General features: G+C 33.9%; 1 protein-coding gene across 1 annotated transcript in view; it reads right to left on the bottom strand.

The window, feature by feature from the left end:
- LOC136026886 (uncharacterized) overlaps nucleotides 1–10,794 on the bottom strand; it is a 37,439-nt gene extending 26,645 nt beyond the window's left edge. The window contains exons 1-4 of the mRNA XM_065703693.1: nucleotides 10,655–10,794; nucleotides 6,260–6,376; nucleotides 2,552–2,685; nucleotides 787–1,045 (exon numbers count right to left, since the gene is read on the bottom strand). Of these exons, the coding sequence (XP_065559765.1) occupies nucleotides 787–1,045; nucleotides 2,552–2,685; nucleotides 6,260–6,376; nucleotides 10,655–10,721 (577 nt within the window). The 5' untranslated portion in view covers nucleotides 10,722–10,794. The remainder of the gene's footprint in view (nucleotides 1–786; nucleotides 1,046–2,551; nucleotides 2,686–6,259; nucleotides 6,377–10,654) is intronic.
- Between the last annotated feature and the right edge of the window lie 1,436 nt (nucleotides 10,795–12,230).

The following is a 12,230-nucleotide window of genomic DNA, read 5'->3' on the forward strand; positions in this document are numbered from 1 at the left end:
TTATGAATTTTCGAGGGTTATTAAGATCATTTTTACGTGCAGGGGTTCCCCGCTGTGGGTCATTGTCTTGAAATGTCTTGACAAACATCTTGAAGAAAAAATCTTGAAAAACATCTTGAAGAAAAAATTTGAAAAACATCTTTAAAAACGTCTTGAAGCAAAAATCTTGAAAAGTCTGGAAAAATATCTTGAAGGAAAATTCTTGATGAAAAAATGCCATGAAGAAAAATATCTTGAAGAAAAAAATCTTAAAAATTTCTTGAAACGTCTTGAAAAATATCTTGAAAAATGTCTGAAAAATGTCTTGAAGAAATTTCTCTAAGGAAAAAAATTGTCTCCTAGTGCAAAAGGGATAGGGTTGTTGCAGCATTACAAGGCTTTTCGGAACCAAAAGAAGAAAACAGTCTTAAAAGATATCTTGAAGAAAAAAATCTTTAAAACATCTTGAAGAAAAAATCTTAAGAAACATCTTGAAAAATGTCTTGAAGAAAAATCTTGAAAAACGTCTGAAAAGATGTTGAAAAATGTCTTGAAGGAAAATGTCTTGAAGAAAACAAAATATCTTGAAGATATTTATATATCTTGAAGACCTTATATTTATATGAATATCTTGAAGACCTTCCCCTTCATAAGCTATACGCCTATTGGGCTAAAATTTCAACTGATCATAGATATTATTAAGGTTCTTTATAAGGGAAAAGTTAAGCTTCAGTTAAATAATGGGAAGGATGGTTTGGGGGAGGGGGTGTTGGATAACAATGAAAAGGAAAAGAAAAAAGACAATACCTTCTGAGCACATTGCGTCTGCTTGGCATGTTCCTAAATTGACAAATTGTTCGAAAGGGGTGCCGGAGAAGAAGAGAACAGGTTTATCCGCAACTCCACAGTCTGATAAGCTCTTCTTACATTGACAAGAGTCTATGATAGGGACGTCTAAAGCACCGTCAATTGTGTAGTAACGCTCAAGCTTTGCATAAGAAGGACTGCAAGTATACCCAGGGAGACAACTATTAAATACATCATTTCTTCGTAGACTCAAAAAGAGCTGAAAGTAAAATTATAAACAAAAATATTATTTTTTGGATGATTTCTAATCTTACCAGACTATAAATGTCGAAGCCTGGTCAGAATTTCCATCTATAGCGCGGAAGGGCTATTTTAGCAGTATATAATTATGTGGTAGCACCAGCACGAACCTAAGGTTGCCACCTGTAGCACAAAACTGTTATTTTAGCACTATTACAGTCAGCTTTTTCACTGTAGTGCCAAAAATAGCTGTGTAGCAGCCAAATTTTTGCAATTGTAGTACTTTAGTAACTGACCGTGGTGGCAACCCTGAGCCTAGTGTAGAAAATGGAAATATATGATCCTTCAAGTTTGACTACAACTTTAGAACTTTACGAAACTTGGAAATAAGTTTTGCTTGTCAAGTACCATAAAATGGCTTACCACCTCTCCCCCCCACACACACACAACCATAAGGATACAAAAGGCCGAAACTTCATAACACCTGGGTGTAAAATCATGATTTTCTGGTAAAAAAAAATCTTGTTAAATTTGGATTTTTCAGTTTCAGAAAAGCTATTAACTTTAAGGAAAAGCCAAAAAAAGCATTAATACCCTTTCAACATAGGTAGGACATGGATATGATTGTGTAAGTTCTTGACTGTTTTAGAAAATGGATTAAGTTCTTTTATAAGGTAAAAATAAATGTTACTCGAGGCTTAAAGAGGAAAAAAAAAGGTTTTCCTACAGCAGAAAAGCGTGAAAACAAATATGCTAAAGTTAAAATAGAAGTCAACTCAACTAAAGTTAGATTAAAATGAAAAGCTTCTGCGGAGATTATTTGGAAATATATATTCCTTGTACATCCTCAGTATCACAATATAAAAAATGGGAGAAAAGAATGAAGATAATATGTTCGAATAAAAACTATGCTGCAATCATTAAGAATTAGTAATTCCTCTAAAGAAAAAACACTAACTTTTTCAATAATCTATATATAAAGAAGAAAATGCTTTAAGATGTACAGTAGCGCAAGAACTATTTGCTTTAGAAATTACAAAACCAAATTCTTGGCATAATATATAATTATATAGTAATTCTGAGCCCTTGATGTCATGATATAAAGATATAAATAGTCAGGAACATCGGTAAAAAGAAGAACGAAAAAAGAAGAAAGAGAATGCCAAAGATGGAAAACGAGAAGAGAAAAAGAGAAAATGTACTCTAAAATTGCTCGTGATCATAGTTTCTCGGTTGTGTTCAAAACTATGAACTTATTCGTTTTATTCAAAAATGAAATGAATTTTGGTTTTCTGTGATCTTTTAATTAATCACTGTTATTGCTATTAATACTATCTAGCGCTATCTACTTACTATTACTGCTAAATACTACCTATTATGTGAAAATAAATCTAATATAAGCACGACTTGATACATGGTAGATTCAATTGGTTTTACCAAGATATTACTTCCAGTCATGTCAGTTTTTTGTATAAAAATTGACGAAAAATCGGAAGTGATACAAGTTAAGTATTTTGCTTCCTACCTCAATTGGGTTAACCCCAGGTTCAGTCTCCTTTAGAAGACGTTCGAACTCTTTTTTCTTTATCTTTGGGGCTTTTTTAGCACAGCTCTGCCGACAAACCCCGACATCCACTTCAATATCTTCTCCATCTGAGCCTAGAAGAGCAGTTACATAATATTTTAACCTAATTGTAGGGGTACAGGCAGGTACAAGAGCATTTTTTTTTTTGGGGGGGGGGGGCAACGATAAAAACCAAATTTCTCTGATAAGTTGAATAATAAATAATCAGAAACTCAGAAAATAAATTATTTGGGGGGGGGGGGGTGAGCTGTACCCAGAGATTTTATTTATCTATATATATATATATAAAGTTAGATGGCGATACTGTTTTATGAGATGCTAACAATTTTTCGGTATGTGCACTTTGAAATGGCATTTACTTAAGTTTAGTAGATTTTGAGTCACACTGTCTTTATTTAAAATCAAAACCTTATCCGAAGGTTTGAATAAAAAACTTCAATATCTTGTCCATCTCACCCTAGAAGAGCAGTTACATAATAATTTAACCTTGTATGTAGGTGTACAGGCACGTACAAGAGCATATTCTTTTTTTGGGGGGGAGGGGCAACGATAAAAACCAAATTTCTCTGATAAATTGAATAATAAATAATTAGAAACTCAGATAATAAATTATTCGGGGAGGGGGGGTGAAGGTGGTCCCAGGGAAATTTATTAATAGATATATATAAAATTAGATGGCGATACTGTTTTATGAGATGCTGCCAATTTTTCGGTGTGTGCACTTCAAAATGGCATTTACTTAATTCTAGTAGATTGTAGGTCACACTGTCTTTATTTAAAATCAAAACCTTGTTTGAACCCGTAGGTAGCTCGTAGAGCATCCACAAAACTTCGTCTCACAAACCTCACCACCTCATCTCACCTCATCAAAACACAAAACCTTTCTCAACAAAAACTATACGATTGTATGTGGAAGATTTATAAGAAAAACCTCAAAATAAATAACAAACAAGACAACATTTCCCCGATCAATTTGTGCTTAAGTTAAGATATAACTAGGCCAATCTCAACAATATTGACTCTTGAGGGACGCCTTAGCTGTGGTGGGGCAAAATATACTGTGTAAAAGTTATGTTTATAAACCAGACACGAGGCACACCCATTCAAATAAACCAGTTTGTATCGGTTGGCTCAATCCTATTTTTCCGAACTTGTACAGTTATAATTGGGGTTAGAATGTCCAATTTTACTTGAATTGCATTGTATCTCTTCATTTCACAGATGGACGCAATTAGGGAATGCATAGTTTGATGAAATGATTTTTTTCAATACTTCAGATACAAACTTCTTTGCATAAACAGGTGATCAATGATAACAATAGAAAAACCATTAAAATATTCTTCCATCTTCAAATCAACCAATTTCTGTAACTACTCTTGTCTTCAAAAATCCATCAGAGTTAGAAATTAGCCAAACTTTAGACGCTCTTAGAAATCAAACAGTTTGTGATAACGAACTGTAGTAAGGAGCAACCCGGCTCAATAGTAGCCGTACTCTAAAAACAGAATTTTGATACCAATAGTTACATCAAAATAATGGCATTTTAATATTAATTTTACTATATAAGTTTCATCAAGACCAGTTATATCCATCAAAAGTTACGAGCCTGAGAAAATTTGCCTCATTTTAGAAAATAGGAAGAAACATCCCCTAAAAGTCATACAATCTTTATGAAAATCACACTATCAGATTCAGCGTATCTGAGAACCTTATTGTAGATGTTTCAAGCGCCTATCTACAAAAATGTGGAATTTTGCATTTTTTGCCAGAAGACAAATCACGGATGCGTGTTTATTTGTTTATTGTTTTTTTCCCCAGGGGTGATCGTATCAATTGAGTGGTCCTAGAATGTCGCTAGAGGGCCCATTCTAACGGAAATTAAAAGTTGTAGTGCCCTTTATAAGTAACCAAAAAAATTGAAGGGCACCCAGACCCTCTCCCACGCTCATTTTTTCCCAAAAGTCACCGGATCAAAATTCTGAGATAGCCATTTTATTCACCATAGTCGAAAAACTTAGTAACTATGTCTTTAGGGACGACTTACTCCCCCGCAGTCCCCGTGGGAGGGACTGCAAGTTACAAACTTTGACCTGTTTACGTATAATAATGGTTACTGGGAAGTGTACAGACGTTTTCAAGGGGATTTTTTTGGTTTAGGGGGAAAGTAGAGGGGGGGGGTTACTTGGAGGATATTTCCATTGAGGAACTTCTCATAGGGGAAGAGAATTTCAGTTAAGGGGGGCAGGATTTTCTATCATTATTTGAAAAACAATGAAAAAATAAATATGAAAAGTTTTTTCTACTGAAAGTAAGGAGCAGCATTAAAACTTAAAACGAACAAAAATTATTACGCATATGAGGGGTTTACCTCCTCGTTATACTTCACTCTTTACGCTAAAGTATTTTTAGTAATTTCAACTATTTATTCTACGGCTTTTGTGATTCAGAGGTCATTCTTAAGGAATTGGGACATTTAAGCTTTAGTGTAAAGAGCGAGGTATCGACGAGGGTTGAACCTCCTCATATACGCAATAAAAACATACGAATATAGAAGTTTGTTACGTAAACTTAATTCGTAAGTTATGTATAATTTTTACCAATGAAAACGTTTGTAAAAAATTAAAAGTTTTAGTTGCCTTTTTAAGTGATCAAAAAATTGAGGAGCACTAGGCCTCCTTTCTCACTCCTTTTTTTCTCAAAATCTTCCGATTAATTGCAATTAATTAATATGCAAATTTCGTTTTAATTATTAATGTGCGGAGAGCCAGGATCAAAACTTGCATTAATTCAAAAACGTCTAGAAATTAAATAAGAAAAACAAGTTTTTTTAAATGAAAGTAAGGAGCAACATTAAAAATTAAAACGAACAGGAATTACTCCGTATATGAAATTTCTGTTCGTTTTAAGTTTTAACGTTGTTCCTTACTTTCATTTATAAAAACTTGTTTTTTTATTTAATCTTATAAAGACACATCCCTACTGTTTGTTCGGAACCTTAATATATTTAAACACCTTATGGTAAAGACTCGTAGGTGAACAATCTATCAGAAAGCTTAAGGGTCTTCTCTAGACTTTAATAATGACTGATAATTATAAATTGTTTCTTATGAACTTCTCCTTAAAATGGTAATAGCACCAGACTTTTGCCTCAAAATCATATAACAAGTAAAATGAGATAACATTGTCGTCTGATCTTTTGTTGTAGCACCACAAATAGTTACCTTGATAATTGCCTTGTCGCCTTGTTGTGATCTAAACTTATTCTGGCGATCAATTAAAACTAAAAAAAATGTTATAGCACGTTAATCAATATCTATGATTATATCTTGAAACTATCTTTATGCTTATTTAAGCGGAGTTTCGAATGTTATAAATAAAAAGATCCCAGTTTTACTGTAGATACCCAGGGTCGTATCCAGGATTGGAATGGGGGGGGGAAATTCTCATGGACATGCTTTCACGTGTAAACTTTTGTACAAGACAGACATACATTTTCAGGGGGAAGGGTGGTTCAAATCGTGCAACCCCCTCCCCTGGATGCAGCTATGGTGAGATCGCTTTCTTTTGTGCAAAACTTACAGGCTCTCATTGACCTTTAAAAATATATGACAGAAACTCAACTTTTAAAGAAAAAGGAATTCTCATTACCTTTTCCTATAAACAGGGTCTGTTTCATTTTTTTGCAGCAAACATTACGAATTTGCTCTTCATCACCATCCAATTCGTCAAGGCTTTCTGTTAGACGAGGACGTAATCGCCAAGGGGCTGAAAAGGGAAACAGCTTAAAGCCATTTACAGACTACACTCAACTTACCACGATCCGAGGCATAAACTATTATGTGGCAGATGGACAGAATAGAGGCAGCACTTTTTCCCCTTCCAAACCCACTTCCAAATCCCCTGCTTTTCGTTTGATCTCTTCAACTGTTTTAGCACAAGTAATTCTTATGATTATATTTCTTATTGTGAACAAAAACTTTTTCAATTAATTTGTAAAAAACGTAACAAAAAAAAGGTTTTTCTAAAAAATTAAAGAACCATATTAAAATTCTGGTGGCTAAGTCCCCAAGACGGAGGAAGATTATCTAAATGTTTTCTAGAGAAATTACCTACAATTGTTTTGGGCACCCGACTGACTGACTACATGTCATGGAGTAAGCTCTAAGAAAAATCTGCTTCAATCCATCTATTTAGGGTTATAATTAGAAAAATGTTTTGATGGCTAAGACACGTTCTGCGGATCAAGGATAACAGATTGTCAAAGATAGTATTGTCAAAGATAGAATATATTGGGTTACAGGAGGAGCGTATTTAGCTGTATCAGCCTTATGTGGCCTGGAGCTGCAGTGAGTTGCCAGTAGTAACAGTAGTATATTAAAATTTAGGACAAGCAAAAGTAAAGTAATACAATAATCGAAACTTCAAACAGCCAGAAATTAATATAAAAGAATAAATGACACCCAAAACTGAACAAAAATTATGATAAATAATCACATCAGATATTAAGATAACAGATACTGATATGGATGAATAAATAAATCCTAAAAAGCATAAAAATTAAATTATTACTCGAATCCAACAGTTCGTGGTAACGAACTGTAATCAAAGAGTGACTCGGCGCATTTTTGAAGGCAGAATGGTATCTATACCCTGCATAAAAAAGTAACCAAAACTCTAAAAAACAAAATTTTGGCAACGTAAGATAAATCATAAGAATTGAGTTTTTATGGTCATGCCAAATATGCAAATTTCATTAAGTTTAACGTTACCCATGAAAAAATACAAGCCTCAGAAAATTGGTCAAACTTTCAAAAAAGGGGGTAACGCGCCCAAAGAGTCAAGCGATTTCAATAAAAATTCCAGTGGTGTACATTTTTGTTTTGATTTGATGCCATTTATACGGGTTTCGGCCTATTATTTTTTTGTTTAAAATGGGTTGTGTTCGTGCTTACTAGGTTGCTGCTGCAGAATACTGCGACCATGATATATTTTACTTTTTGCTTTTTACTTTTAGTGGCCGATGTTTACTTTTTTCCCATATTTCAATAACTGTCGGAAAAACAAAAATTTTTAAAACAAAAGATAAAAAAGACAAAAAAATATATTTTTAATCCTTATGGTTTTTGTTTTATCTCTAACGGTCACTGAAAATTTAATCTAGAATAAGAATCCAATCTAAAAGACTATAAATTACGTATTTTTAAAGATACTGCGATTATAACCAAGAGATGACATTCGTGGCAGATTCTAAAGCCCAAATGAGTATCCCTCCTTCATAAAGTGGGAAAAAGATGAATACAATGCAAAAGTGTTTTATTGAAAACACAACGAAGCTAAAAAGTGTCCAAAAACTCAACGTAGGAGAAAAGTGACAATACGTCACTTTTAAGTCAATACGTCTTGCAGTCATTGCTACTTGTTGGCCACTGTCATTTCATTCCACAATCCATGTTGCTATATCCGTCTATCTCTTCAGGAAACAAGGATCAAAGAACTTAATAAACTCCTTCCATTGATTGGTTTCTTGTAACTATTAAATAAAAAAAAAAGTCTTTTGCTGTTTTAAAAAATAGAGTTAAGAGAAAGAGTCAAACTTTAGCGTAAAGAGCGGGGCGTTCTTGAGGAAGCAGCCCCTTTCATATGCGAAGTAATTTCTGCTCGTTTTAAGTTTTAATGTCGCTCCTTACTTTCAGTTAAAAGAAACTTGTTTTTTTTATTTAATTTCTGAACGTTTTTGAATCAATGCATGTTTTGATTTTGGCTCTCCGCAGAGGAATTATTAAAACAAAAATTGCATATTTTTTTTTTGTCTGAATGGCTTTCTCGTAGTTTTGATCGAATGATTTTGAGATAAAAAGGAGTGGGGGAGGAAGCCTAGTTGCCCTCCGATTTTTTGGTTGCTTAAAAAGGCAACTAGAACTTCTTATTTTTTCCAAACATTTTTATTAGTAATAAATATACGTAACTTTCAATTAAATTACGTAACGAACTTCAATATTTTTGTTTTTTATAATGTATATGAGGGGGCTCACCCCCTCGTCAACACCTCACTCTTTACACTAAAGCTTGAATTCTGTCCAAATTCTTTAAGAATAACCTTTGAATTACAAAGGCCATAGAATAAATAATTGAAATTAATAAAAATACTTTATTGTAAAGAGTGTGGTATTTTGGAGAAGACGAAACCCCTTATATACGTAATAATTTCTGTTCGTTTTAGGTTTTAATGCTGCTTCTTACTTCCAGCTGAACAATTTTTTCCCCGTTATTTGTTTAAATAATACTAGAAAATCCTGCAGCCCCTTAACGGAATTTCTTTTGCCTCGAGATAAATTCCTCCATGAAAAGATCCTCCCATGCAATTCTCTCGACTTTTCGACGGACGGTTTGAACTGGAATTATTAGGAGTTCAGAAACTTTTATCCCAGGGGCAGGAAATATGAAATGGAATCATATAGAATTTATTTACACATTGTTTGTTCTCATTGCTTACTGATTCTATATTCAAGGATGTGAAATGTTAAATATCAAGGACATTAAAACTGAAAACTTATCTTAGATCTAATATTACCAAAAATCCATAAAAATTACAAGACTGAGAAAATTGATCAAAATTTCGAAAAAGGGGGTAACACCCCCAAAGAGTCAAGCGATTTTAACAAAGCTTCCAATAGTGTACTTTTTATTTCGATCTGATGCTATTTTCCGTGGTTTTAGGATATTTATTTTGTTTGATATGGGTTGTACTCGTGCTTACTAGGTTGGTGGTACTGCTGAAACCATGATGTATTACACACAGAAAAAGCTTTTGGCTTTGTCTTAACAGGACTAGTAAACGACGAACTACCTAGGCATCATTATCCAGGGCACCCTTTAAAGTATTATATCATTCATTTTCTTGTATAAGAATATTTGGAATTTGTTTCCATAATTTGACATATTTTAGACAGTGTGTTTTGTTAATTTCAATATCGAACGAGCGAACTTAAAACGAGCAGAATCTATTCCGAATTTGAGAGGAGCTGTCCCCTCCTCAAAACTTGCTGTTTGCGGTAAAGTCTCAAAATTCTTTAAAAATACTTTTCATTGAAATTCAACCGCCCTTGCTTGACTGCCACAAAGAATTGTGACAAAAAGTCAGGGACGCCTCCTCAAAGACGGAATAATTTCTGTTCGTTTGAAGTTTTATTGTTGCTCCTTACTTTCAGTTGAAAAAATCTTGTTCGTTTTGTATTCAATCAATCAAAAATGATCAAAAATCACTATAAACAGGAGCTTACCCAATGCCAAATTCTAAAGTGTCTCTTTGTTTTAAGTTTATACTCCCTGAAAATTTCGACTTGATACACTTAGCAGTTCCATAGAAGTGTCGTTTCATATACCTTATCCCCCACCCTATCCATATGAACGTACTATAGATACCCGTATTGTCTTTTGTTTTAGTTCAACATCTTCCTCAACAATCCCTGGAAGTTACAACTGAATACCGTTTGTCGTTGTTAAGATACCCTCTCTTTCCCCCTTTACATTATAGGAAAGAGCCCCTTTTCATAATGGGCTCTTTCCATAATGGAAAGAGCCCCTCTTTCCATTATAAAACGGATATTTAAACAATTGGCAATTTGTGCTGTTCACGGCTTTTTCCCTGAGCCTTTTGTGGTTGTATTATCCTCGGAGACGGATATATTTTACATTTTGACTATTTTGAATAAAAAACTGTTATCTAAACGTTTCGATCGAACGTGTTTGAGGGGATGTGGGGCCAGCGCGAAAAAAGGGTTGTCTGCTTTCCATGATTCTCTGTTGTAGTTTCCATAATTTTGTTACTAAAGTGTTACATTTTCATCAAATGTTGCCACATTTTATTATAATTAAACTAATTTCACTTTTTGAGTGTGGTTGCTATAAAACGCAAGTACCCTTTATAAAAACGCTTAAATTAATGCTCACGACGTAATTTTGGTCAGAACTGACATCATTTGACTATTGGCAAATGCAACTTCTAACTGTGATTTTACCTAGTTAAAATAAAATTGCACTTACTATGCCGCCCAGATGAGATATCCAAGAACAGAAAAGTTATAGCTAATTTAAAAAACATACAGATCATCTTATTGGTTTAGATGCTGTAGTAAAACTAACTACTAGGCTTCTAGATCTTGTTCTAATAAACAGTTAGTGAATGGGCGTAGACTTCAAGTTACTACAACTTCATTCATAAAAATATTACCCACGATCGCTATTGAGATGTGGCAGATAATTGGCAAATGGGGTTTTTGTAAATGTCGTAAGCTGTGGGAGTTTTAGGTGGGAAGAAGATGCCCAAGCTGGTATATGAGACTTTGGCCCAATGCATTGATAGAACATGGAGCTCTTCTAAGGTTAGAAGGGCATAGATGTCGTAAGTCTGCAATTATTACTTTTATTATTGTGAGATGAGTTACAAAGTCAAGGCTCAGGCCACAAAGGTCCATGACCTCCACACCCTTAAGAATAAAACAATACAGCACCAATAGCCCAAGGGATCTTTTCACTCTTAGGTTAATAATTGATATGTACTCGGTTTTATAGATTATGAGCAAGCGGTCGGTTCAGATGATAGAAGAGCTTTAGCGAAGGTCGATCAAAGATCGACCAAGTGGACAGCTTTACCTACCTTGGTAATGTTAATAGTAAAGTTGGTGGGAGGTAGTGAAGACGTTAAAATTAGAATAGCCAAGGTTCAGGGTCTTTTTCACAGATGAAAAAAGTTTGGAAGAATAGGAAAATAAGTCTGTGAATCAAAATTAGAATATTGGATGCTACAGTAATTACAATAATATGTATACTATAACATTATTTATAATTATAGTATATACTATAAATTACAATAACAATAATAACATTACAATAATATGTGGTAACTACAATATGGTCAAATATGATTCGGAAGCATGGGCGTTCCGAAAAACGGAGGAAGATTTGCTAGATCAGCTATGGTCAGAACGTATTTTATCAACAGGCTAAAAACCCGGAATGTAACCTGATTTCATCGGTTACATTCAGCTTGTTGTCTCCTAGAACTGCTTACACCCGCAGTGGCTTAGTGAGCTAAAATTTATTTACCGATAGGCATCTGAATGCAATTAAATAAAAAAAAAACTAGTTTTTTTTAACTGAAAGTAAGGAGCGACATTAAAACTTAAAACGAACAGAAATTACTCCGTATATGAAATGGGTTGTCCCCTCCACAATCCCACGCTCTTTACTCTAAAGCTTTTAATTATTTTAAAAAGTAGAATTGTGGCAAAGAGTCAAACTTTAGTGTAAAGAGCGAGGGATTGTGGAGGGGACAACCCATTTCATATACGGAGTAATTTCTGTTCGTTTTAAGATTTAATGTCGCTCCTTACTTTCAGTTAAAAACAACTAGTTTTTTTTATTTAATTTCTGAACTTTTTGAATTAATACATGTTTGATTTTGGCTCTCCGCACATAAATTATTAAAATGAAATTTGTATATTAATTCTTTTTTGGAAAAACGGCTTTCTCTTAGTTTTGAGCAGACAATTTTGAGAAATAAGGGGTGTGGAAGGAGGCCTAGTTGCCATCCAATTTTTCGGTTACTTAAAAAGGCAAC

This window comes from Artemia franciscana, chromosome 5 (genome assembly GCF_032884065.1).
Source record: "Artemia franciscana chromosome 5, ASM3288406v1, whole genome shotgun sequence".
NCBI lineage: Eukaryota > Metazoa > Arthropoda > Branchiopoda > Anostraca > Artemiidae > Artemia > Artemia franciscana.